Source organism: Camelus ferus, chromosome 1 (assembly GCF_009834535.1).
Source record: "Camelus ferus isolate YT-003-E chromosome 1, BCGSAC_Cfer_1.0, whole genome shotgun sequence".
Classification (NCBI taxonomy): domain Eukaryota; kingdom Metazoa; phylum Chordata; class Mammalia; order Artiodactyla; family Camelidae; genus Camelus; species Camelus ferus.
The window spans coordinates 113,317,153-113,343,713 of NC_045696.1; the positions used below are offsets into that span (position 1 = coordinate 113,317,153).

General features: G+C 45.9%; 1 protein-coding gene across 1 annotated transcript in view; it reads left to right on the plus strand.

The window, feature by feature from the left end:
- THRB (thyroid hormone receptor beta) overlaps window positions 1-25,774 on the plus strand; it is a 381,609-nt gene extending 355,835 nt beyond the window's left edge. Inside the window, 4 exon segments of the mRNA XM_032488494.1 lie at window positions 2,388-2,593; window positions 7,694-7,840; window positions 13,595-13,853; window positions 20,872-25,774. Of these exon segments, the coding sequence (XP_032344385.1) occupies window positions 2,388-2,593; window positions 7,694-7,840; window positions 13,595-13,853; window positions 20,872-21,113 (854 nt within the window). The 3' untranslated portion in view covers window positions 21,114-25,774.
- Window positions 25,775-26,561: the final 787 nt, after the last annotated feature.

Here is a 26,561-nt window from a genome sequence, read left to right on the forward strand (position 1 = left end):
ATTTTGTGGACATTTGTGGAGTCGGGGCACTGGCAGAAAACATCTTGTTCAGAAATTTCTGAAGAATGTGAACTTGAGTGCTACTGCATGACTCATTCTGCAGTTGGTTTTTTTGTTATATTTTTAGCCATAAAAACATTCCAAGCTGAAGTCGCCCTACCCGGTTTTCAAAGTGCCACAGCATATGGTGGTGAGATTAGCCGTCAGAGTCTCTTCTCCCCACACTGTGCAAGGGATTTACACCAGTCCCTTTAATTAATCTAATAACAAAATAAGAATCATGTCATTCAGAATGCGTGTCCTCTCTTTTGCCAGGCATCAGGGTTAATGGTTTCTACTGGCATAAAATTTTTTGCACGTCAGTGAAGGATTCCAGCTTTTAGTTTGAGGAAAAGAAAAAGAAGGAAGGAGAGAAAGGAAAAAAAGAAAGCAATGGAAGTTTTCCTCACAAAGAGGAAGTAGTCACCGCTACATCTGTGTGGTAAACAGAGTTCTTTCAGCTAGAACCAAAAAAAGGAAAAAAAATCTGTGGACCATCCTGGTTTGCCCATTAAAGAAGACGGAAGGGGAATCTCAAGAGGAGGAGGGTTGTGTCAGGGCGTTAGGCTGGAAACCCTGGGTTAGTCCGCACCTCTGGCTGAGTTCCTTGTCTTTATCTTTTAAAGGCTTTTATCTGTTGCCAACAAATCGCCTGCTAAGGTTCTGTGGAAATGCTGGACCTGCTGTGTCCATTGCATTGTTTTATTGAGAAGGTAAAGATATGAATGTGGATGAAGTTAAAAAAAAAAAACCTCAGCGTTAATCTAGACTGGGTGGAAATTAATCTTGAGTGCACCTTACTCGCTGGTGAGGCATTATAAGAGCTCGGGTTTTATAATCAGAAAACCTGTTGGAGTCCCAGGTCTGCCCCATACTAGCTGTGTGACCAATGGGCTTAACCTCAGGTTTCCTTTGTGTGAAATTATCACCAACCCCACAGGTGGTTTTCAGGATTCAATTAAATAATGCATGTCGCACATCACGATCTCTGGCACCATGGAAGCATGTGGGGAGTGGGTCTATGAGCACAGCCCCACTCCTTCTGCCTTTAACAGGTGACCCATGAGGACTCAACAGGGCTCATCCCCACTGCTCACATCGTCAGGGCTCCCCTGACTGGTGATCCAGTCACATCTGCGTGACCTGGGGTTTCATTATTCGGTTTCTGGATTATCAGGGCATCTTTGGTTCTCTTCTTCCACTACACTTGCTTTTATTCTTCTTTTCCTACCAGGTCACACCTTCATCAAGAAATGACCCTAGGACAGTGATGTTGTAGGACTGCAGTGAGGAGTCGGGGCTCTTGCCTTGGCTCTGCCATGAACTTATTGTGTGACCTCAGGCAAGTCATGATCTCCTCTGTGAAGGAGGGATTTGCACTAGATAAGAGCTGAGGCCCCTCCAGTCGTAAAACATGATGACTCTGTAGTGTAAAACCTGAGTCCATGCCACTGAGAGCTACTGAGAGTCTGGCAGAAGAGTTTCATTTTGGAAATTAAGCACAGAAGTACAGGTTTCTTGTCACCTGCCTTTCTTATTTCCCTTTTGTGTAAATGATAAAAGTCATGGCTCTGTTCCCTGATCATGTGGAGTGAGTGCATTTTCGCACTGAGACCCTGTGAAGTAGGTATTATTGATCCCATTTTCTACAGGAAGAAATGAAAGCTCAGAGAGCCTGCGTAACTTGCCAGAGGTCACACAGCTAGAATGAGGTAGTATCAGGATTCAAACACAGGTTTTTCTCAGTTCCATAGCCTGGGCTCTTTAATCACCTTGAAAGGTTGACCAGGTAGAGAGAAATGCAAAGTGAGTGCCCATAAGGCTTGAGGCCAGACTCCACTCTACCTTCAGGAAACTAATAAAGAGTTAAACTCCTTTCTCCTCTGAGGAAGGGATCCTCTGCCTCCGGTTTCTTGCTGCAGAACTTTTCTTTAACCTGAAGTTCTTCTTACTGAGAATCATTTGTGGGGCCTAGGGGAGGAACAGAAACCATAAGAGCGAATTCAGATGACTGGCTAGACAGACCCACCTGTGAACCTGTGAACCTGTGGAAAGGTGGGCTTTGCCTGTCTCTGCTTCGTTCTTACTTAGGGTCACCCTCTATGGAGCTAGGATGCCCAGTTCCAAGTCCCCCCAACACCAAGCTTTGTTCTGGAGAGCAGGCTAGGCATTGGGAGTGTGGTGGCGCTGGGGTCGATGGCAGTTTTGCTGCCGAGGGAGGAGACGGCCCCGTGCGATGCCCCCGCGGACCCCCTGCGCCGTCTGCGCACCGGCGGTCCCGCCCGAGGCTCCCGCAGGTCTGCCAGGTGTCTGGGGAGTGTCGGTTCTGTGTCCCCCTCCGCCCGCAGTGGTCCTGGACGACAGCAAGCGTCTGGCCAAGAGGAAGCTGATCGAGGAGAACCGGGAGAAGAGGCGGCGGGAGGAGCTGCAGAGGTCCATCGGGCACAAGCCCGAGCCCACCGACCAGGAGTGGGAGCTCATCAAGACCGTGACCGAGGCCCACGTGGCCACCAACGCCCAGGGCAGCCACTGGAAGCAGAAGCGGAAGTTCCTGGTAAGGCCCCGCCCTCTCTGCCTCCGCGGCCACGTGTGGTCTGCGTGGCCAGGTCACCAGACAGGTGCAGCCAAGTCAGGAAGGCTTCTGTCGCCCAGGATGATTGCAGTTACGGGAGGAGAAGGCAGCATAGTCTGGTCGTTATGTGATAGACGTTGGAACCAGACAGCCTGAGTGCACTGCTTGCCTCTGTTGCTGTTTAATTACGTGACTTTGGGTAAGTTACTTCCCCGCCCTAAGGCTCAGTTGCCTTTATGCCCTGACCAGTGATATAAAAGTAACAGATGTAAGGGCTTGGCAACTTCATACAGGGTTACTGTGTGCCTCATCCCTGCCACCACCACCCTCACCGTCCTGCCCCTGCTCATCCCAGGAGAAGGACCACCTTATATCCCAGGGACCTTGAATCGCCATTTGTCCACCATTACAAAGGTGCAGGGAGACACCCTGTGATCACTCAGAGGAAGAGTCCCTCTGGCCCCCTCCCCTCGCCTGGGCCACAGAGCTACAGGTTCAAGCCAAGAAGCCCTCAGCTCTGAGGCAGCCACGTGCACAGGTCAGCTGGCAGCAGCGTTTCCTACTCACATTGAACCATTCTGCTGAAACAGTCAAAGCAGAAAGCCAGTTCTCAATTTGTGTCACCACACCCTCCTCTCGAGCCGAGCTAGGGTTGAAGCCCACACCTGCACACGCCCCTGAATCTCTCCTTCTGTACGTCTGCCTGCATCCCCTCCACAGCCCCAGAGGAGACATGTTGGATTCCTTATTGTCCCTCACCCCACATCCAGTCCATCAGAAATCTCTGTCCTTGGCTCCCTAGATGTGTCTCAAAGTCCCACTTTTCTCCATCTCGATGACCGCCCCTGTAGTCCACCCACCCCAGCTCCTGCCCAAACCACTGCTGCTGTTCACCTGTCTCTCCCTTTGGCTCCCACATCCCTTCTCCATGTAGTAAAAATAAAGCGTAGATCTCATGCTGCGTCCCTGTCTAAAGCCCATCAGTGGTGCCCTGTCGCATCTAAAACGTGCCCATTGCCTCTCCATGGACCACAAAGGCCCATCACTATGGGGCCCTGGCCCTCCCATCCTTCATCTCATGCCATCTCTGGGCCTAACCACGTGAGCCTCCTTTCTGGCCTGGGGACTTTGCACTGGGTTTTCCCTCTGCCTTAAATGTCCTCTGCACCTGCAGAAGCCTGCCCTCTTGACATCCTTCGAGCTAAAGCTCACACATCACTTCTTAAAGGGGCCTTGGCCGACCACCTTGTCTCCTGAGCCCCACGTATTATTATGTCCACCTCCAGTCTCATCACAAACTTAAAGTCTTCCAAAGAGTAGTCTCCTTATCTGTTGTCTTCCTTCCTGACATGAACGTTCCTTGAGGATACATCATTCATTGCTGAAACCTCAGCACCTAGAGCAAAGCCTGACCCGGCAGTAGTTGCTCAACGAATATTGGTTGAGTACATGCATAGACAGACATCTACTCACTCGCTCAGTCCTCCACCCTCACCCCGCATCCAGCCCATCGGGGACCCCGTTTGGCCCAATGCCCTCTACACAGGAGGCGAAGATACCTGAGGCATGTTCCTCCACCTTGAGAAGTTCCTGACTTAGATGTGCACCTACAGGACTACAACAAAAGTAATATTAGTAAGTGCCTGAATGCCAGATGAGTGGTTACATGGGCCGCCATGTGTATTCAAATGAGACAGACATCACTTCACACTGAGGCCGTCAGAGAAGGCTTCGAGGAGAGGACAGAATTGGAATTGGGTGGGATTTGGAATTGGCAGAGATGAGACAGAAGTGGGGGCTTTGAAGAAAACAAGTCAGGATGGATGGCAGCCCAGAGATGGAAAAGTGCAAGAGGTGAAGAGCTGGGGGGGGCCGTCTCTGGAGGTCCATTCGGGCACACGACCCAGCCAGAAGCCCAGGCAGTCTGAGCCGCAGGGGTAAAAAGCAAGCCTCCCCACAGTCTCCACTGGTGAGTCCCCAGACCAGAGACCCATGCTTAGTGCGCAAGTCTGATGGAGTGAGCACACACACATACATGTGTGTATGAGCAGTTGTGTTCATGCAGTGGATCACTGGGCTACCAGCTTTGAGAAGATAGCCAATGGGTTCAACTGATGCCAAATATTTGTTCTCTATTTTTAATATCTTCCAACTATTTTTAGCAAGTAATGTGTTGTCCTTCTGGGTGAAAAATCTTCAGGGATGTCACAAACAAGGTTGCATTGCTCAACTTTTATTTCTAATACCTGATGCGTTAACTTGTGTCAGTTCATATGTATTTTTTCCTAGCATCTAAGATCTGTTATGGATATAAACATTAATGATACAATAGAAGACTTTTACTTTGAATATAATTTTACTTCTAGCAATTATATTTTCCATTAAACACCTAAAGGCTTAAAAGTAAATTTTTTTTCCTACCCTGATATTTATTTGTCAACAGAGAAGCTTGTGAGGTTGTTACATTTGGGCATTTAATTTTAAAGAAAATGGTCATATTTCCTTATACAATTTCCCTCCTGTTTTTCAACCCTTTAGAAGTATCACAGATGGTGATTCAAATACCCCACAGACTCACAGATTAAATGGAAATTATTAACATCAGTATGAAGCCAAAGACATTTCAAAGGACACTGAATACCATTCAATACAACCAGATTAGATCTATCAGTGTTCAATGAGAAAATGTTTGGATTCAACCAGACCAAAACTGTTATTAAAATGTTTTTATTTTATGTTTATTTTTTAAAAAGTTCTCCCTACATCCTTACCTTTTTTAATGTGTGACCATGTTCTTTTTGTTTGTTTTTTAAGTGTTTGATTTTGTTTAAAGGCAGTTCAAAAGTAGGCAAAGCTTACTGATCGCACTAAATTCATCACTGTGGTGGCCTTTGGTGAGGGTGGTGGTTAGGGGCAGCGAGGGGGTGACCTTGTTCTTTTATCAGTTGATCTTCATAAAAGAGTTATCAAGTGGACAAGGTGGGTGAGAGGGACCTCATTTTGCGGGGGGAGGAATTAGAAAGACCAGCAAGGAAGTCTGAAGAATGTAGGGAGCTGCATTGCCCAAAGGAGGAAATGAGGTGCCTTTCCCCCAAGCCCCATCTACGTGAGAAGGACAGGGTTGGGAGAAGGGAAGGGAGAGGAAGTTGTCCGTGTGATTATTCCATCAGTCCCGTCTGCATCCTGAGGACCAGCAGAGCAGTAGCCTCCCATGGGTTGGCTAAGCCAACAGTTGCCCCAAAATGTCATTGATTATGAAAACACAGACAGAAACCAGCTTTCTTTCCCATCCACTCACTGGTCCCAAAACAAACAATTAAAAAAGTAAAATAAAATAAACAGAAGAACCTCCCGGATAATCCAAAAAAAGGTCAATGTTGCCAGACTTTGTTATGTAATCAATTTAAAAATCTTCCCCCAGGCTGTGACCACAAGTCCTCCCACACCTTTGGAGGGAGGGCCTGGGCTGCTCTGGTTGACCCTGGTGCCCTGGCACCAGGAGTGTGAAAGACTCATCCTTGCTTTTCTTTGTGCTGAAAATTAGACGTGAGCAGCCACAGGGGAGATGGGGGAAGAAAAATGGGAACTGGATTCCTCTGGGCTGGACGTGGTTACTGCTAGCCTGGTGACTTGCCAAGTGTGGGCTCGGACCAGCAGCATCGGCACATCCTGGGAGGTTATTGGAGACCCAGATTCTCTGACAGAGACCTACTAAATCAGAAAGCCTGGGGTAATTCTGATGCGCAGTGAAGTTTGGGGACCTCGGTGGTAGGTCACAGTCTTGTAGCAGGAGGTGCCCTCACTGGCCACCCTGCAGGTGAGGGGTCAGCCTTGCTCGTCGGCTCCCAGAGCCAACTCCTCCTGCCCTCTCCACCCACCTTCCCGTGCCTCCCACCCCAGGCACCTTGTGTCTGTCTGTCCATGGTGGCTCTCGGCAAAGGTGGCCACTGTCAGGCAGTCTCCAATTCCTTTGATCCTATTCACAACTTCTTGGTGGACTAAGAATCAACCCTGGCCTCAGGGGACCATCCTTAACCTCCCTGAGTGCTCTTTGCTCATCTGCCAGTTGGGGATGTGGTGAGAACCACCTAGGGCAATGCACAAGCTCGGAGGGGCTGGCCCCCGTGCAGGCTGCAGATAAATGGTGGTTATCATCATCACAAGGACAAGAAGGGGCGGCTGAGAGCATTGTTCCTGGCAGGAAGCAATGGTGACCACAGGAGATGCATGAGAGAGGCCACACTGTGGTGGTCACTGAACACCAGGTGGTCTCTGGGGGGCCTTGCTGGCGTGATGGGTCGGCACCGTGAGGTCTGGGGAGGGGGCTGGGACTCTGCACTTCTAACAAGTCCCCAGTCGACACCCACGCTGCTACGCCACCCTTTGAGCAGCAAGGCGATGGATGGTTGGGCAGGTGAGCGCAGAGAAGTAATACTGGCAAACTCCCCACTCTGCGCTCGGGCTTGCCAAGTGCACACCTGTCCGTTCCTGCAGGGAGCCTGTAGCAGGGAGCCTCCCCAGCCTGCGAGCCCTCCTCCAACTGGAGTCTGTGGGGCAGACAGGAACTTCGAGCCAAGCAAAATGAATCAAAAGCAAGAGTGAATCCCCAAGGCGCTGTTTGCCAGGGCTCCCCATCACCGCCCACACGGTGCCCACCTCGCATGCAAGGACGCCCACCGAGTGTGCAGGGCTCTGAGAATGCCCCCCAGAACCCTCAGAATGGATGCCACCTTTGTGCATTCAGAAGCAGAACCCAAATTCCTATTGTATCTACCCCCCTGCCCTCCCGCCCTCCCTCCCTCTCTCCCTCTCTCTCTCAATTTCTGCAGCAACAATCCTGTGAACATTATCACTGGGGGCCAATTAAAGCAACAGCCAAGACATGTATTTTTGCCAAGAGAACTCCAAGGATGTGACACTGTTAATGCAGTGTTATTAACAGAACACTTCGGTCTGTTAAGAAACAATGCGGAAACTGTGTAGTACGTCAGTTCAGAAGAGATTTTCTGCCACGTGAGAAGGATGATAAATAAAGATCCCTTCAGCCTCTTCATTTAAATCTTCCTTGTTTCCCCTCCTCAGCCGGAAGACATTGGACAAGCACCAATAGTAAACGCCCCAGAAGGTGGAAAGGTCGACTTGGAAGCCTTCAGCCATTTTACAAAAATCATCACACCAGCAATTACCAGAGTGGTGGATTTTGCCAAAAAGTTGCCTATGTTTTGTGAGGTGAGGAGATTGCTTTTCCTTCTTCATTATTTTTCATTTTATAGTTCCATCGATTTCCAGGAATACTGAGGACTATTTGTAAGTTAATACTAATTAGGAGGGACTTAGTCATGTGAAGGCAAGGTCGGTACAAAATGAAAATGCATGGTTGCGTGTGTATTTCCCCACCTCTATTCAGTCGTCGTTCATGTAGCTTGTCCACGTGAGGTCGGTGAAGAGCCTAGCCACCACCTGACTCCAGGTACAGAACACTTGACAGCCAAACCTCCATTCATTCAGCATACTGTGCTCAAGTCTGCCACCTTAAATCCAGTCCTTAGCACAACATCAGCAGGGTAGCTTTAATTAACCCCATTTTACAAATGGGGAAAATTAAAATCAAAGAGAGTAAGTTCACTTATTCAAGAGTGGGGCCACGGTTTGAATCTCAGTCTCCATTCTTTCCATGGCGTATCCCAGCAAGATGGCTGTGTGCTTGTTTCTTCACCCTCAAGAATGAGTGAAGTGACCCTCCTAGAGCAAAGATCTTCAAATGTACTTGACGCCTCTCTTTTCTTATAAGCGCACCCTTTCTTGTCCCATCTTCAGGGCACCCTGAAGCGCCTCCCTCTACCAGAGCTCAGAGACTTTCCCCTGGGGACACGCCATCCCTAACTTTAGTCCTACCCTGTAGGGGCTGAGCGCACAGGTTCTGGGGTCAGCTGCATGGGCAGGGTCCTCGCTGAATTGTCACATGCCTTCAGACCTTGATTATCTCATCTTTAAAATGGGAGTCATTGTGATGTCTACCTCTTAGAGCTTTTGAGAGGCTTCAGTGGGATCGTATGTGGACAGTGCCTGGGTCGTAGGTGTTCCATACATTTTAGCTTCATCTATTTTATTGCTAGATGAAATTTTATTTCATCTATTCCCTTACCATCCTGCCTCTAACCTTCCTTTTTTCAGTCAAATGGGGTTGGTTATGTTATCTGGAGAATTTTTCCCCTTTGAGAAATCTCTTGCCAATCTCCTGCTCGTCATACGCCCAAGACGACCCAGGCAGACACCAAACAGACAGGGCCACATATGACTGTGAGCCCCCTACGTAGGCTGCCTGCGTGATGAGTGAATCTGGTCTCACCCAGAAAGAAGCTAGGTGTCCTCCCCTGGAATGATCCCATCCTACCTCGGCCTCCAGTTCACATGTGTCTGAATTTGCAGTAATGGGAGCCCAGCTGGGTACTGAGAGACCCCAGGCCCCAATGGGGACCCTTCTCGTGGCCATTCCTGAGCCTCCACAGAAGCCATACCTGGAGGGAAAGAGCAGAGGGCTTCAGGATGTGGGTAGCTGACCCCCAGACCTCTCTGAGAGAGACTGTGTGCCTCCTCCTTACCCCCGGCTCCACTGTGCCGGAGGCCCGGTACCACGTGTCCCAGCCAGCATCCCTGCCGTGGGGACCGCTCACATCCCACCCTAGAGGGGCTGGTGAGTCCTAGAGAAGGAATTTGGACTTGCATCTGTCTTTGGTGTAGACTTTCCCATGCCTTTGACTGTCTCTTTTTAAATTAACATTTATTAAAGTTTTGGAGGATATTACAGAAATAATACATATTCATTGGAGGTTGATCCAGCACCATAAAGGTAATGATTCACGACAGCACCACCAGGAGATACAATGCTCACGTTTCAGAGTCAGTTTTCTCTTTTCAGATACATACATGTGTATACACACATATATGCACACACGTATATGAAATACATCACATGGTTTGTGCCATAATGAATTTTCTACTTGTGAAACTACTTTGTAAAATTTTTTATTAAAGAGTCAGGAGCGCATATCATAAGGGCGCAGACAACACACCCACCTAATCAGCACCAAGTTAAAGAAAGAGTGCAGCCTGCAGCCCCGAACTTTCTACCCTCAACTGTAGAACATGTCATTTAAGTATTCGCTCACAAAACAATGTGTAATGACCACATAGTATTCCAAAGGATCGCTGCCCCATCACCTAGGTTACCTGCTTTCACAGGATCTTTGGCTCATTTCCAGTTTTTCACTAATATAAATATTCTGCAGTGAGCATCCTGGTACCTAGGCCCTGTTCAAAAAACTATTTCTTAGGGCAGATCCTAGAAGTAGAATTTAAGGACCGAGGCGTATACACCTTTTAAGGCTTTTGATACGTGTTGCCAAATTTGGGGCCCTCTAGAAGTTGTGCACAGCTCGTCTGTGCTGAGGACACCGGTTTCCTCTCACCGCGGGTGTCATCTTGCGTTTCTGTGCATTGGGTTGAGTTTGTTTTTCTGGACAGTTCTTGGTCCTCTCCCCCTGGGCTGAGTCCTCATCTCTCAGTCCCTAGTGTCTGAAAAGAAACTCCTCTGAGTTTGCTACGCCAACAACTCAGCTAGCGTATCAACTCATGTGTTCCCCTTTGAACACCCATCGAAAATGTAAAGCTCATGGAAAGCAGCCACGGAGAGATAGGTCAGTTAAAGAAGGAAAAGAAGCCATCGCCCCCACCAGCAACAAACACCCAGGGCAGCCATGTCCCTGACAAGGGCGAGGGCTCCACGTGGGGTTTTTAGGCTTGGGTTGTGGCAAGCGCCTCCCTTCATGTTTCCCTCAGGGATTTAAGCCTGCTTCGAAGTCATGATTCCATCTCTCTTTCAGCCCTGATATTCTGTTATCTCCAAATTGGCAGGGGTGGGGAAAGGATGGCTACTTTGACAGCAGAGATACATATATTTCTGATGTTTGTGGCCTCCTGAGGACGTTCAGCCTTTTGACACTGTCTTTGGAACCCCAAAGAGGAAGATGAACTGTGGCATGGGCTGGAGATCCCAGGCGGTCTCAGGAACCAGAAGTCTCTTTCCAGAGGCAGTTTGATGCACCTGCTGTTCAAATTGCACTCCCAGTAATTTTCTGCTCACATCCACGCCAACCTACCAACCAAGGGCTTCGAAAGATCTAAAATCATTACTGGCAAAGCCACCAAAAACACACATAAGGTCACGTCTAGAGTTCAGGGCACTGTCATCCCTGCCAATCAAGCTGAGAGACACGCTCCCAGGAGGCAGGCAGAGCCTGTGGGAGGCCCCCCCGCCTCTCCACCAAGCAGACCCTTCTTGGAGCATAACCACGATGGAAGCATTTTGGCAGGTGGCTAAAACATTATTTGCCCACAAGCGCGAAACAAATCTCACCAGGATCCTACAAACCCCTCTTAAAAGAAAAGGCATCTGGCCTGGTTTTCAAACCATTAGCCATCCTTGACTAATCCTTTTTCTGCTTTTATTTAAATTTGAACTAATCAAGAATTAATAAATTTTCAAAGGAAAACTTCCACTTCATCTATAATCAGACTTGGCTACAAAGAAGGGGCCTGCCAAAGTTTGCATCATTTGTGATGGCTAAAAAAATAGATCAGTGGTTTTATCTGATTAGTAATTATTCTTTGCGGTTCGATAACAGTGGTTCTTAAGAGTGAGGTCCCTGAACCAGGTACGTGGGCATCACCCAGGAACGTGGAGAATGCAGAGACTCAGAGGGCGGGGCTGGCAACGGGTGCTAAGCAAGCCCTTGGTGGGGCTTTTGGGCTGCGGACAGGACCACCGCCCGGGCAGTAACGCCCGCCTCTGCCCACTTCAGCCAAGTCCCCATTCTGCCTGGAGACGACCCAGCCAAGCACTGCTCTCCTATCTCCTACCAGACCCCGGGCCAGGAACCCAAGGATGTAATTGAGGAGTACAAATTCAAACCTAAAGAAAAGCAAATAGTCATTTTTTTTTTTAATGAGTAGGAGAGAATTTACAGGAATGGATTCCAGAACTAAATACGAAATGACTTCTATTCTATAGAAAAAGCTAAGCAACTTGAAATTAAACAGTAAGGTGGGTAGGTTGAATTAGTAAAAAATATGAAATAGCTCATATTTTAATTGTTTTATTAACTTTTTTGGGGGGAGAGGTAATTAGGTTTATTTTAGTAAAAAATATGAAATAGTCCATATTTTAATTTTTTTAACTTATTTTGATGTGGGGGGTGGGTTTATTTATTTATTTATTTATTTATTTAATGGCGGTACTGGGAATTGAACCCAGGACCTCATGCATGCTAGGCATCCTGTCTACCACTAAGCTATACCAGCTATATCCTCCCTACCCAATAGCCCATATTCTAAAGGTCATTCAGTAGTCTTACTTTCAGGCTTACATAGCAACCTAAATGGAACTAGTCGAGTGTTGTCAAGAATATTTCCCAAAAAAGTATTTGTACCTGCTTTAATGAAGAGATAGAAATGATGTGTCATTACATATTCGTTGTTTATGGGAACTTACACCCAAAGCCCTTCAAAGAGCAAGCCCCCCTCTTCTCTTGGCTGTGGATTCTGCACACCTAGCTTCCGACCCTCACCTCACCCACCAACACGCACGGGACCCCCTAGCCTGCCGCTCAGCCTCGCAGTGCCTGGATTTCCACACCTGTCAATACATTTGGAATTGGGATATTGACCTCATTGCATTACTGTAAAGATTAAATAAGTTGATGCATGTAAATCTTAGCACGATGCCCAGTTCATCAGAAACATCCGTTAACTAGTAGCCTTTCAAACTGTTTTGATAATGGCATTTAATTAAACATTCTCCCTCCTCCAGAAAATCAAACTCTGTTTTTTTTTTTATTTCTCTTCACAAAGTTTTGTTTATCATAATGTTATCTCATTATCACAAATCCTAATTAACAGGACAATCAAATGAGTTTAAACTGAGATTACAACACTGGCAGAAAGATCCAGTGGGTAGAGTCATTCTGGTGCCTGAGGTACCAAGAAGAACATAACTCTAGGAGCCAGGAGGCCTGAATTCTGTTCTCACCTCTGCCTTCAACTCCTTGGGGGACCTTGAGCAAAGCTGTGACATCTCTGGGCCCCCTGGGACACATGCATCTGTAAGCAACCTTCTGGTTCTGTGCCTTTTTTTTTCAGGGCAGGATGCTTTTAGGATTCCACTGAGGCAGTGGACCCCTCCCCACATCTCCAAGAAACATACACATGGGAAATATTAGTGTCCCCTTCCCCCCACCCCACCATTCCCCCAGGGAGGAGCTTGCAGGCAGTGCATTCCTGGGTCTTGTAAGCACAAGAGCTTGACCCAGCCCCACCCAGGACTGGTCAGGTAACTCCCACGATGGCTCCTGTAGCACCCCTCTGGTTGAGGGACACCATGGTCCTCTGCTCAGAGCCTCCCCCATAGGGAAAATGATTTCACAGATCCGTGCAGCGTTTGTTTTCAAAGTATTTCTTGTATATCATCCCATTGACTGGATCACCAGTGCCGGTGGGGACACCCCGTCTGTGCCTTTTAGGAGACTCAAGGGGCCAACTTGCTGCAGAAAACAGAGCAGCAGAGTTGCCAGCTAAACAGCCGAGTCCGCTGTGCCTCCTAGAGCTACAAGACAAAAATGGTGCTCAGTGCAAGCAGGTCTCAGTGGGTGTTAGAATGGAAACCCCCAGAGTTAGGGATTGTTAGCACTGTCTCACATGTGACGGTTATACAGGTCGGTGAAGATTCCGACCAACTTGGAGTATGAAGAATGGTTGTTGAAAGTCTGCAGCCAAGTAGGAAGGGAAAGGCCATGGCTCACGGAGCGCAGGACTGGTGCTGATCACGGGGGGTGAACCACTTACTGTCGCTGCTAACATCCACGTGCTCTTCCCCACTGTCATCTGTCTGTCCACTTGCTCTTTGCTGATGTGGCCGCTTCTTTTCAGCTGCCATGTGAAGACCAGATCATCCTCCTCAAAGGCTGCTGCATGGAGATCATGTCCCTTCGCGCTGCTGTGCGCTACGACCCGGAGAGTGAGACTCTAACCTTGAACGGGGAGATGGCCGTGACGCGGGGCCAGCTGAAGAACGGGGGTCTTGGGGTGGTGTCTGATGCCATCTTCGACCTGGGCATGTCGCTGTCTTCTTTCAACCTGGATGACACGGAAGTCGCCCTCCTTCAGGCAGTGCTGCTGATGTCTTCAGGTGAGTGTGCCCGGACTCAGTCCCGGGCATCGGAAGAGCTCTGGCTTGTCTGGTGCTGACTCGACTCACTTGGTGAGTTTCCATCCCCCTTCACCTTCAGAATCATGTCTCATGCTCCCCCAGCAAGCGAGTGGGGGTCTGCCAGGGGCCGGGGACCTGAAGGAGGCTGTCTGGTGTGTGTTGCTCTTGCAGTCTCCCAGTTTGGCGGGAAGGAACCAGAAGAGCCACATTGAGGTCCCCATAGTCCCCATGAAACGGTCCACCTTCCACAGCCACTGCCCGGCCTGCGTTGGGGCAGTGGCCAACCCTGCCCCCTTCCGGTTTTGTGTGCACAGGATACGGGTAGGAGTGACCCCACCATTCTTTTTTAGAATCCTTCCTTGGTTTCCTTTTTTTTTTTTTTTTTTTGAAATAATTTTTTTTTTCGGTGTAGTTTTCTTTTTTTCCTTTATTAATTTTTTGAGGGGGACGGTAACTGGGTTTATTTATTTATTTATTTTTAAAGGCGGTACTGGGGATTGAACCCAGGACCTCATGCATGCTAAGCATGCACTCCACCACTGAGCTCTACCTGCCCCCCCAACCCCGGCCACCACCATTCTGTGGAAGTTCTGGGTGAGGAAGCCGTGAGTGAGAGCTAGGATTTGTTCACAGCTCAGCCTCCACTTAAGTTCCAGTTGGTTATAGCTTTACAGCACTGCTCCCCAAACCTTAGTGGCTTAGAACGTCCAAGTGGCTAGGCTTGGGGCTGAGACATCAAAGCAGTGCCAGGCCTTTCCCCGGGCAGCCTCTCCTCTGGCCCGGTAGCTGGACTTCTGCCCTGGGAAGGAGGGTCCCACGCACACAAACGCAGAAGTTGCAGATGCCTTAAGGCCCAGTTTTAAGTCACCTAGCATCACTTTCTGCCACATTCTCTTGGTCCCAACAAGTCCCAGCACCAGCCCAGATTTCAGAGTCCCCCCCTAGGTGGGGGGGAGGGTAAAGAACCGGCAGGCATCTTCCCCTGCCGGAGCTCATGATCACGGCCTCCGATGCCCACTGGGGAAGAATGGGTCATAATGATGACACCTTTTCTTCAGGGATCACCTCACAGCAAACAGGGAATGCAGCGTACATCAAACTCTGTAAGGAAAGCCAGTCTTGACACAGAGATGGTTTCAGACTCATCCCCTGCGTTTTCAGAGAACCCTGAGGCTAGCTGTGCTCAGCACTGGGCATCCTGCACCATGGCTGTCTGCTTAACTCGCCCACCTCTCCCTCGGGACTGGTTAGTTTCCGGGGACAGAGATGTGTCCTGTTTTGCACGTAGCACTCGGGCCAGTGTTCAGCAGCCTTCGAGAACTGTTCATTGCATGAATGACTGACTTAGACACGGAAAAATATCAGTCACAAGTACAAGGAGAATCTTTTATAACGTTATGCTTCTTGATTAACTCAGTAGAATTCCTCTGTTTTAAAGCCGTTCTAGAAATGTATTTGCTACAGAAAATTTAGCTATGGCAGATTTTTTAAAAAGGAAATAATTCTTTTTATTATGGAAAACCTCAGACAGAAACAAAAGTAGATAGAATAGAATAAGGAACCGTCTTGCACCCTGTGGTGGAAAGGCTCCAGCCTGGCCCTCCCATCCCCCCTCCCTTCTGATGTTCACACCCGTGTACCAACCCCCACGTTGAGTGTTTGAGAATCAGTGACTTGCTTCAGTAGAATGTGGGGAATTCAGGGTCACCCCAAGTGATTACATGACGTTATATTATACACGGTTCCCTCTTGGAAGCAGACTTGGCTCCGGGGACCCTCCTTGCTGGCCTGATGTCAGGAAAGCTCACGTGACAGGGAGCTGCTTGTGGCCTCTCGAAGTTGAAAGCAGTCTTCAGCCGACAGCCAGTGAGAAACCAGGGCCCTCGGCCCTTCCGTAGAATTATTCTTAAAGAAAGAAAACATGAACTTTTCTAAGGACTCCCTGTGTGACCTTGAGTAAACCCCCTAGCATCTCTGGGCTTCAGTGTCCTTCAAAATAAAGAAATGGAACTAAATAAGTGGAAATTCTATTCCTGGAGGGAGCAATAAGGTAATTTTGGGGCTGAGATGTTAGTGGCAGTTTTAAGTAACACTGAAACACATAGTGAGAAAGCTTTTTCTTTTTCTGATTGAAGTATAGTTGATTTACAATGTTCTGTTAGTTTCAGGGATACAGCAGAGTGATTCAGTTATACATACACATATATATTCTTTCTCAGATCCTTTTCCATTATAGATTATTAAAAGTTATTGAATATAGTTCCCTGTGCTATACCATAGGGCCTTGTTGTTTATCTATTTTCTATATAGTAGTTAGTATCTACTAATCCCAGACTCCTAATTTATCCCTCCCCACCTTTTGGTAACCATAAATTTGTTTTCTATGTCTGTGAGTCTCTTTTTGTTTTGTATATAGATTAATTTGTATTATTTTTTAGATTCCACATATAAGTGATATTCATACAGCATTTGTCTTTTTTTGTCTGACTTATTTCACTTAGAATAATGCCCTCTAAGTCCGTCCATCTTGCTGCAAATGGCATTCTGTCATTCTTTTTTATGGCTGAGTAGTATTCCATTGTATAAATATACCATAGCTTCTTTATCTAGTCATCATTAGTGGACATTTAGGTTGTTTCCATGTCGTGGCTATTGTAACTAGTGCTGCTATGAACACTAGGGGAGAAAGCTATTTCTTTTATAATTTTCTTTCAAGTTATACCTCCTCCCAAGTAAGGCAAAGAGAGAGATGCAGTTTGGTGCTAGTCCATCCTTAACACCTCTCTAACACTTGCTAACCTCCCCTTTTAACAAAGAGAGAACAGATCTCAGGCAAGGTCTCCAGCAAGAACCTTTAGCTAAAATTTAATAAAGGTTTTTCCCATGCATCCATTTTTGTGATTATCTTCTATTTAAGGCTGATGGATTTTGATTTACTAAGTATCAAACACTTAACTGAATGATTCTTCCCAATTCTCTTATTTTTATGACACTGTCACTGCCTGACCATCACATGACATATTTACTAACTTTTTAAAATTTTCTCCACCCTAATGACTAATGAAAAAATATTACAGGACATGACATTTGGCAAATTATAGTTACACATCTGAGCTCTGAGGCCCCGACCTCCTCAGCATCGTCTTCTAAGCCCTGTTGTTCAGTTCTGCATCTCAGTTACACGATCTCTCAGGCCTTCCCTTCAAAGCCTTCTGTGGGAGTTACCACTGTAAGTGCCTTGGTCCTGAGTGATCAGCAGAGAGTGAAATGGAAATGATCCAAAGACACACCTTTAAGAAATTTTGACTTAGGGAGTTAAACACCATCTGTGACCTTTAAAATGTTTCTTTGTGAACATGTTTAGTTCGATGTGAGCATCATCAAAATGTCCTTTTGTTTTCTCTGTATCGTTCATATAACCACCTTATCTTTACCTCTCATCAAAGGACAGAGTTCTGATGCCACAAAATCCAGGCTACTTTTCCTCTTTGAAGGAATACATCCAGAGTAATACTATGTTGACTTTCTGTTTGGATCAAAAGTTACAGGGTCCTGTGGTGAATTCTTCTGGCATGCTCAAAGAGAAAGAGGGCGGGTATATGAGAGAGGGGTTGAGTAAATCCACAGTGCAGCAGCAGCAAATATGAAGAAAAGCACGAAATTAAAATGTACAAAATTGCACATTGCACTGGACAGGGAATTCCAAACAATAGGATATTTTGTTTAAACCCAGAAGGGTGGATTGACACATTAGCCCTGATTTTTCCTTTCAGATTAAGCAGAACCCCATATAGAGTTTCACGAATACAGATATTTCAATAACTGGACACTTGAAGTGTCAACTGGATCAGAGCCACAAGCTGAGGAGAACTGGGCAGGGGGATGGCACTGCTCCCTGGAGCTGTAGGAGGAATTCATCCAGGTTTACAAATTTCTTTTTAAAAATCTTTTATTGAGGTATAAGTGACATCTAGCATTGCATTAGTTTCACGTGTATAACATAGCGATTCGATGTTTGTATATATTTCCAACAGATCACCACAATAAGTCCAGCTAACATCCATCCCCATACAGAGTTGTGTATTCTTTGCTCTTGTGATGAGGACTTTTAAGATTTACTCTCAGCAACTTGCAAATATGCAGAACAGTATTATCAACTACAGTCCCCATGCTGTACATCGCATCCCCAGGACCTATTTATCTTGTAACTGGAAGTCTGTACCTTTTAACCCCCTTCACTCATTTCACCCACCTCCTAACCACTGCCCACCCCCCACCCTGCTCTGGCAACCACCGGTCTGCTCTCTGTATCTATGACCTTGGTGGCTTTTATTTGGTTTTTGTTTCGTTTTTTAGATTCCACATATAAGTGAGATCATACAGTATTTGTCTTTCTCTGTCTCAGTTATTTCATTTAGCATAAGGCCCTCAAGGTCCATCCATGTCGTTACAGATGGCAAGATTTCATCCTTTACGACTAAATAGTATTCCAGCCTGTGTGTGTGTGTGTGTGTGTGTGTGTGTGTGTGTGTGTGTGTGTGTGTGTGTGTTTGTGTGTGTGTGTGTGTGTATCGCATCTTCTTCATCCATTCATCCATCAGTGGACACTTAGGTTGTTTCCATACCTTGTATATTGTAATAATGCTTCAAAGAACATGGGTGTGCATATGCTTTCAATTTAGTGGTTTCGTTCTCTTCAGATAAATACCCAGACGTGGAATTGCTCCATCATATGTAGTTCTATTTTAATTTTTTTGAGGACCCTCCAGAACTGTTTTCCATAGTGGCTACACCAGCTTACATCCCCCAAAACAGTGTGCAAGGATTCCCTTGTTATTTCTTTCCTTTTTGATAACAGCCACTCTAATAGGTATGAGGTGATACTTCATTGCGGTTTTGATTTGCAGTTCCCTGATGATTAGTGACGCTGGGAGCCTTTCCATGTCCTTACTGGCAATTTGTATGTCTTCTTTGGAAAAATATCTATTCAGATCCCCTAACCCATTTTTGATTGGATTTTTTGTTGTTATTCAATTGTATCAGTTCTTTCTATATTTTGGACCTTAACCTCTTATCAGATATATGATTTGCAGATACCTTCTCTTATTCAGTAAGTTGCCTTTTCATTCTGTTTATGGTTCCCTGTGCTGTGCAGAAGATTTTTAGGTTTATGTAGTCCCACTTGTTTATTTTTGCTTTTGTTGCCTTTACTTTTGGAGTCAAATCCAAAAACTCATCACCAAGACTTATGTCAAGTAGCTTACTACCCATGTTTTCTTCTAGGAGTTTTATGGTTTCAGGGCTTATATTCAAGCCTTTAATCCATTTTGAATTTATTTTTGTGTATGGTATGAGATAGGGAGCTAGTTTCATTCTTTTGCTTGTGGTTGCCCAGTTTTCCCAACACCATTTATTGAAGAGATTGTCCTTTCCCTATTGTATATTCTTAGTTCCTTTGTCATGAATTTAAAAAAACTGACCATGTATGCATGGGTTTATTTCTAGGCTCTCTATTCTGTTCCATTGATCTATAGGTCTGTTTTTATGCCAATACCATACTGTTTTGATTACTATAGCTGTGTAATATAGTTTGAAATCAGAGAGTGTGATGCCTCCAGCTTTGTTCTTTCTAAAGATTGCTTTGGCTATTTGGGGTTTTTTGTGGTTCCATACAAATTTTAGGATTGTTTATTCTATTTCTGTGAAAAAATGCCATTGGAATTTTCATAGGGATTGCATTGAATCTTCAGATTGCTTTGGGTAGTACGGACATTTTAACAATATTACTTCTTCCAACCAGAAGCATGGGATATCTTCCCACTTATTGTGTCTTCTTCATTTTCTTCCATCAGTGTCCTATAGTTTTCAGTATATAGGTCTTTTACCTCCTTGGTTGACTTTATTCCTAGGTATTTTATTCTTCTTGATGCAATTGGAATTGTCATCTGCAAATAGTGACAGTTTTACTTTATCCTTTCCAATTTGGATGCCTTTTATTTCCTTTTCTTGCCTAAATGTTCTAGGTAGGACTTGCAATGCTATGTTGAACAAAAGTGGCAAGAGTGGGCATCCTTGTCTTTGTTCCTTGATCTTAGAAGAAAAGCTTTAAGCTTTTCACCATTTAATATGATGTTAGCTGTGGGCTTATCATACATGGCCTTTATTATGTTGAGGTACATTCCCTCTGTACTCACTTTTTCAACCCATGTGTTTGCAGCCTAGGTGTTCCCCAACCATCCAGCCCTCTAATGATATCCTTTCATCATTTGTTTGAAACCGCCTCGAGTCCTCTCCTACGTGTTGTGGGATGATCAGTGGTCCTCCCAAAACCTGGGAAGATCTTCTAGGCTGTACCTCGTCATGGTATCCTCTAACTCCAGCTTCCCACTGTGACTCTTCCCTGCACAGGGTGATGCTAGCTTGGCTCACATTCCCTTTTCTTTTCATTTGAACTTCCTCAGACACCACCACCACCAGGCTGCTACAGTAGCAACCAAAGGCATAAGGGAAGGGAAGGAGTGGTTAGCTACAGCCCCGTGAACGACTCAAACTGGAGACTGTGCTGCTTTGTCTTCACTGGGGCTTCTTCCCATCTGACATCCCTCCTTTGGCATCCAGGCCTCCTAGGACCTTCCCAATCTCTTTTCACATCCCTCCCTTCAATGCATGTCAAAATCCTTCCTCGTGACGTGACGCAGAGAATCCCAGCTCTCTAGGTGAGGCTTCTCCTACTAGCCCGCAGGGGGGAGGCATCGCTCTTCACACCCAAGGAGGTGATTGGTCTAAACCAGAGACATTTATCTAAACAAAGCATTGCCCCCCTCATGTAAATTACACCACTCCCTGATATCTGGGTCCCTGACGGCCCAGAGTTCGTACTGCATCCACGCCCACTCCTAGAAGTTGGAAGTCCCCAGATCAAACGGCTTGAACTGGACAAGGCAAACCATCTCCTTTCCAGCTGTGAATTGACATCCATCCTCTTTCTTCCCCTCAGATCGCCCAGGGCTTGCCTGCGTTGAGAGAATAGAAAAATACCAAGACAGTTTCCTGCTGGCCTTTGAACACTATATCAATTACCGAAAACACCACGTGACTCACTTTTGGCCAAAACTCCTGATGAAGGTGACAGATCTGCGGATGATCGGAGCCTGCCACGCCAGCCGCTTCCTGCACATGAAGGTGGAATGCCCCACGGAACTCTTCCCCCCCTTGTTCTTGGAAGTGTTTGAGGATTAGACTGACCGACTCATTCTCATAATTCCAACAGCACTACTGGGTGTCATGTCATTCCATTGCCTAGCCCTTTTTTTTTTTTTGTTCCTTTATTTCTTTGTGTTGGGAGGGATTGTTTGGGGGTAAAGGGAGGTAGTCCTTGGCGTAGACATGGATGAAATTGCCCCTTGAATGCGGGTACTTGTAACTATTGCATTTTGTTCTCCAGTCCTTTGACATGGATGCTTTGAAGGTTTTACAGTCGTGGAGGTCAGGTGGGGACAATCATTAATTCACCAGCACCAAGCCATCACCAGCTCCCATCTGTCCCTGGTCAGAGACTCGAGCAAGCAAAATGGCACGGCAGAAGACTAAAGACTTAAAACCAAGACAGTGTGGTCATCTTGATCCAATACTGATTTTTGCAAGGCTCAAGTTAGCACAGCGCAGACAGCCTTTGGTTAAATGTGGCTTTCGGCTTCCTAGGGAAAGATCGGAACATATTTTTTCTGTACAAAAGCATGCTGTTTTCTCTCCTAGCAGCCTAACCTAGAATGTATAGGAATATATGTTTCCCCCAAATCAGCTGTCCTTTCACTATAATTTTTATAATCCTATGACTTAATTCAAATCATAACAAGGGCGTGACTCAAAGATGTGCAATGTCTGACTGGCTGAAGCCAGCAAAGAAAACGGTTTCCTCCAGTGAGCCCAACGAAATTCAACATCTTCACTAATGTCAGCGATTCAACAGTTTCCAAAAATTCACATAGTATTACCTCACACTGCAAGAAGGCTTCTTACAGGTTAGGCTCAGAGAAAATTCCCACAAAAATCAAACCTGTTTACAGCATGTCCTCACTGTTCGGTGACACCAGATTCGTTACGTCCCGAACTCTTTGAAGTTCTTCAACCTGATTGCATCTTTGCTGAGCTGATGACAGATCTCCCTAAGGATTAAGTCCAATCCAGGAGAGATAACCAGCTGAAATCTGAGCCTTGTTCTGGTGGAATTCTGAGGAGAGAGGAGTGCGGTTACGTTGTACAGCGAAGGAAGCACAGAAGGACACTGCTCGAAGAGCAAGAGCTTCCTCACGTCCTGATGGTCTGAGGTGGCTTCCTTCTGGTCATAGCCCCCCAGGCTCTTTGTTGTACTCACAGGTGTTTCCTCGGCCCCTTTTCCCTCTGACTCTGAGGGTTGACTATCACTAAACAAAGACTGGTCCAGCCACTGACCCACTCCGTCCCTCTGACAGCACTGCCCTGACAGATCTTCAACAGAAAACACCTGCAGACCATGCACACGAACCCTCCCTCCCTCACCTTCCTTTCCCTGCCCAGCCCACCCCTCCAGTGACAAACGCTGGAGAGGTGTGTGTCCAGAAAGCAGATGGTGCCCCTGATCGCTTCAGTGTCAGAAAATGGGCAAAGAATAAACCCATGCAATTGAATGTATCTCATTCTTCACTGGCATGGGGGACATAAACTGCTCCTCTGCCCGCCTTGTACTGCCTTATCCTGGAAGTTATGTGGGAAAATAAGCCATATCAGTGAAACTTGCCTAAAAACCACATGGATTAATTCTGTTTTTCTAACTGGCCCAGAAGTCAGGATGCCTGAGTTCTAGTTTGTGCTGCCAATGGGTAGATTTATGACCTTGAGTCTTGGGTTTTTTTCACCTGAAATATGTAAGTCATGAACTCCAAAATCTTTCCCATCCTTAATATTGTACCAATTTCAGGAGGAGGGTGGAATCAGGTCCTTTTGATGGTCGCTTTCATATTCAGATTTGTGACTTTACATTAGACAGAGATTACGCCCTCTTTACAGTTAAGGAAAGTGTATTTCTGTATTGATTCAAAATCAGGAGTTGACATAGTACTCATCAGTTATTTAGAGGAAGGCAGGGCGGCCTTGGAAAAAGGAGAGGAACAGCATTAAAAAATGCCAAGTGTGACCGGAGATAACCTGGGAGGAAATGTATCTATTTAATGTGCTAAAGCAATTATACTGGCTTCTGGGGAAAGAACACAAGAACGGCGCTATGGAACTTGCTAACCAGAGACAGGAAGTAGGTGAAGATGTTAAAATTGTGCGCATGAAGTTCACGGGCAGATAACCTGCTCTGACTTATCTACAGACTCTTTTGGGGTTGGTTTTCTCTAGCAGCCTCTTTAAGGTCCTCACTTTGGTAACATCTCAGCTCCCTCTGTTGACTCTCCTTGGAGAAGTACTCTCTGAAACACAAGTGCTTCAGCACCATCTCTGCCCCGGGGTAACTCTGAGAAGCTGTCCACTGTGGGGCACATTTTCCCTCAGAAGGAGAGGAAGGCCAGCAGGCGGGCACTGGAGGTTCAGAGACCCCTCGGGCAGCAAGTCTCCCCAGGAGAGGCTGCTCAGTTTGTTTGACAGAGATTTCCCCAGAATCGGACACCCCCAGATTCAGTGTGAGTACAGAGTCTGGTCTAAAGCTGCATCAGAAAGCCTGAGGGATGAACCATGATTGGCCACTGGCCAAATGGCACGGCAGACCTCTGATGACCCAGCCAGCCCCGAATGCGTGTATGGGTCCTCGCCTCCTTATATGAGTGCCTGAAACAGGCAAACTGTGGATCTCAAAATCTTGTTGAAGCTGGCTATCTCGTGCTGAAGAGGACAAGCCTTAAAAGTACTTCAGGCTGAAAGGAAAGGCTGTAAGGACTGAAAGGATCACAGCCCCAGTGGTCAAAGTGACTCATTCCTTCCAGAACTGACTGAGGTACTCAATGCATCTCAAGCCTCCATCCAATTAGACGCGATCAGGAGAGATTTGCTCTGGATTTTTTTTTAATATGTTTTCCTATGTTGTCCAGACTTTCAAATCAAACGTGGACTGACTGAAACCCCTCACCGTGGGGAGACATCCTAGCAGAAGAGAACACGCCGTACAACTGGGATTCCTATTTATAAATCACTTACCTTTTGGGGATGAGTGGTGTATGTGTGTGTTTGTGTGTGTGTATGTGTGTGTGTATGTGTGTGTGTGTGTGTGTGTGGCCCTCAAGTGTACTTTGCTCTTCAATTAGATGTGCAGTGTTTCTAGAAATAGTGAAAAAAGTAAGATCTTTTCGTCTTTATGATTCTGCTCAAAACACCACGTGCCGCCTCCGAGTTTCTCCTAGTCAAAGGAGCCTCGGTCTTCAGTGACACACTTGCCGTGTTGATGCCTCAGCCCAGTGATGCCCCTCACCTGTGCCCTAGTGGCCCCTCCTCCCCCCTGCAGTGCAGTCATCCAGGTGGACTGCCAGCCCGGCTCTGCTCCGGCATCACCTGCTCCCTGCCCTTCCGTGAACAGGTGGGCAGGCCTGGCCCCTCCCTCTTCGACACTAAGTCCCCTGCAGACGCAGCCTCCATGAACTGCTGACGCCCTCAAAGCATGTCACTGTCCATGACCCATTTTTATTCTGCGGAACTCTAACCCCTTTGTGTCACGTTGACCTTTTGCTGCATGAGTCATAAGATATGACATTGGTCTTAACGGTTTTTGAAATGTAGCCAGCATTTGTAAGGCTAAACCTTTTTCATAAACTGAATGGCAGTGAATAACCAAGTCACAGTTCCTCTTCAAAAGGACAGTGCTCACAGACATTTGAATTTCTTTGCCTCTTTCCAGTGGCTATGGCATCAGGTTCTAAAATAAGCTTGTAATTTTTCCTGTTATTTTAATAATATGGAAATATTAGCATCGTGTTTCTTTTGATAGTGATAGACCATAATCCATATTTAAATTTTATAGAGAAGAAATTTTATTGTACTGTGATGTAGATATTTATTATCCAGGTAAGGATTTGCCCGGTGTGTATTTTTTACAATGGAAACATTTTACTTTAATCTTTAAAAAAAAAAAATACATTAAAAACACACATACACAAAAAAAAAAAAAAGAGACTAGGGGGAAAAAAAGGTTTGGCCTTATCACAGAATTTTTACTGTGCTGTACAAATGTTTGCAAATGCAAAAAGTGTGCATTTCTAGTGTGTTTCTACCTTAATTAACGCCGCCTTCCAGAGCAATATCGTGCAGGTAAAATGCTGTCTGTGGCTTTCTGTTGCACAGTTAAAGCTGACCCACCTTATGCACAAGACAATCAGATATAAATCTGTCCTCAGGATGCGGATAATACGCATGTAAATTACGGAGCACAATGTAAGACGAAAGAAGACACTTTAATTACAGGTGTATTGCTGTCACAGAAGACATCAGGGCATGAATGAGCTGACAGTATGCCACTTCTTTCTTTCAGTTCTTTCTAATTGGCATTTTTCATTTGATTACAAAGCTAAATTAGTTATCAAGGCTTTCTTCAGAGAAAACACCCTTCTCCCCGTTGTGTTTTCATGCCCTGAGAAACAGAAAACTACAACAGAACAGGGAAAGATTTATCGTCATCGGAAGATTTGTGTTTTGCAAACAGTGTTAAGTGATATTGCTAGATTGGAAATATTTTTTTCAGCCTAAAACTCTATTGAAATCTGTGATCAAAATGTTTTAAACTATCCGAAAAGAAAATTTGTATATTTGGGAAAAAATGGATTTTTACATAGCTTTTGTATGCAGATATTAAATTGTAATTATGACTATCGCGGGCGTAGATAAACTCATAAGCTACAATTCTAAAAAAGAAAAAAGAAAAAGCTTATAACGGACATAATTTCCTGTCTCTTTCTTTAAAAATTATTATTTTCTAGAATAGGCACAGTGTTGCCGGCTCCTCTCATCGTGCTGCTTCCAAAGGAAGAAAAACAGGAATGTAAAGGCATCTGTTTCATTAACATCTACTAGAATAAGCAAATTTTCCTAGGAAGGGGGTATGGGGGGAGGGCGAGAAGTAAAAGGCTAATGGGAGACTATCTCTTTGGAAGGGGCCACATAAATGGGATGAGGAGGGAAGAGTGAAGTTTCTGCAGCCAAAGGGACTACATTCATCTTTTTATCTCAAAATGTTACAGAATAGTATACATGGAATTATACTAACACCAGCTATCAGTATATGTCTCAATCCTCAATTCCCTGAACACGTTAGTTAGGACTCTTTCTGTGATGAGGGAGCAGAAAGCTGGAAGTCGAAGTGGCTTAAGTCTGATGGGAATTTATTGTCCCTAATATCTGGAAAGTCCAGGGGTGAGATGGCGTCATGCATGGCTGGGGGCAGTTACTCAGCACATCAGAACACGCCCCTTTTCTCTCTATACACAGATTTTCCTCTGTACAAATTTCTGCATGTAGTGCTCACATAAGCTTTCATCTTATGGCAACCCCCAGTAGCTCCAAGATTAGCTTGACAGCTCCAAACCTGTGGAAAGAGACTTTCCTTTCCCCAACGGTTCCCGTAAAAATCCTAAGCCTACTCCTCACTGGCCCAGATGGAGTCACGTGCCCACTCCTGAGCCAATCATTGCGCCGAGGAGGACAGATATGCTAATGAGCTTCATC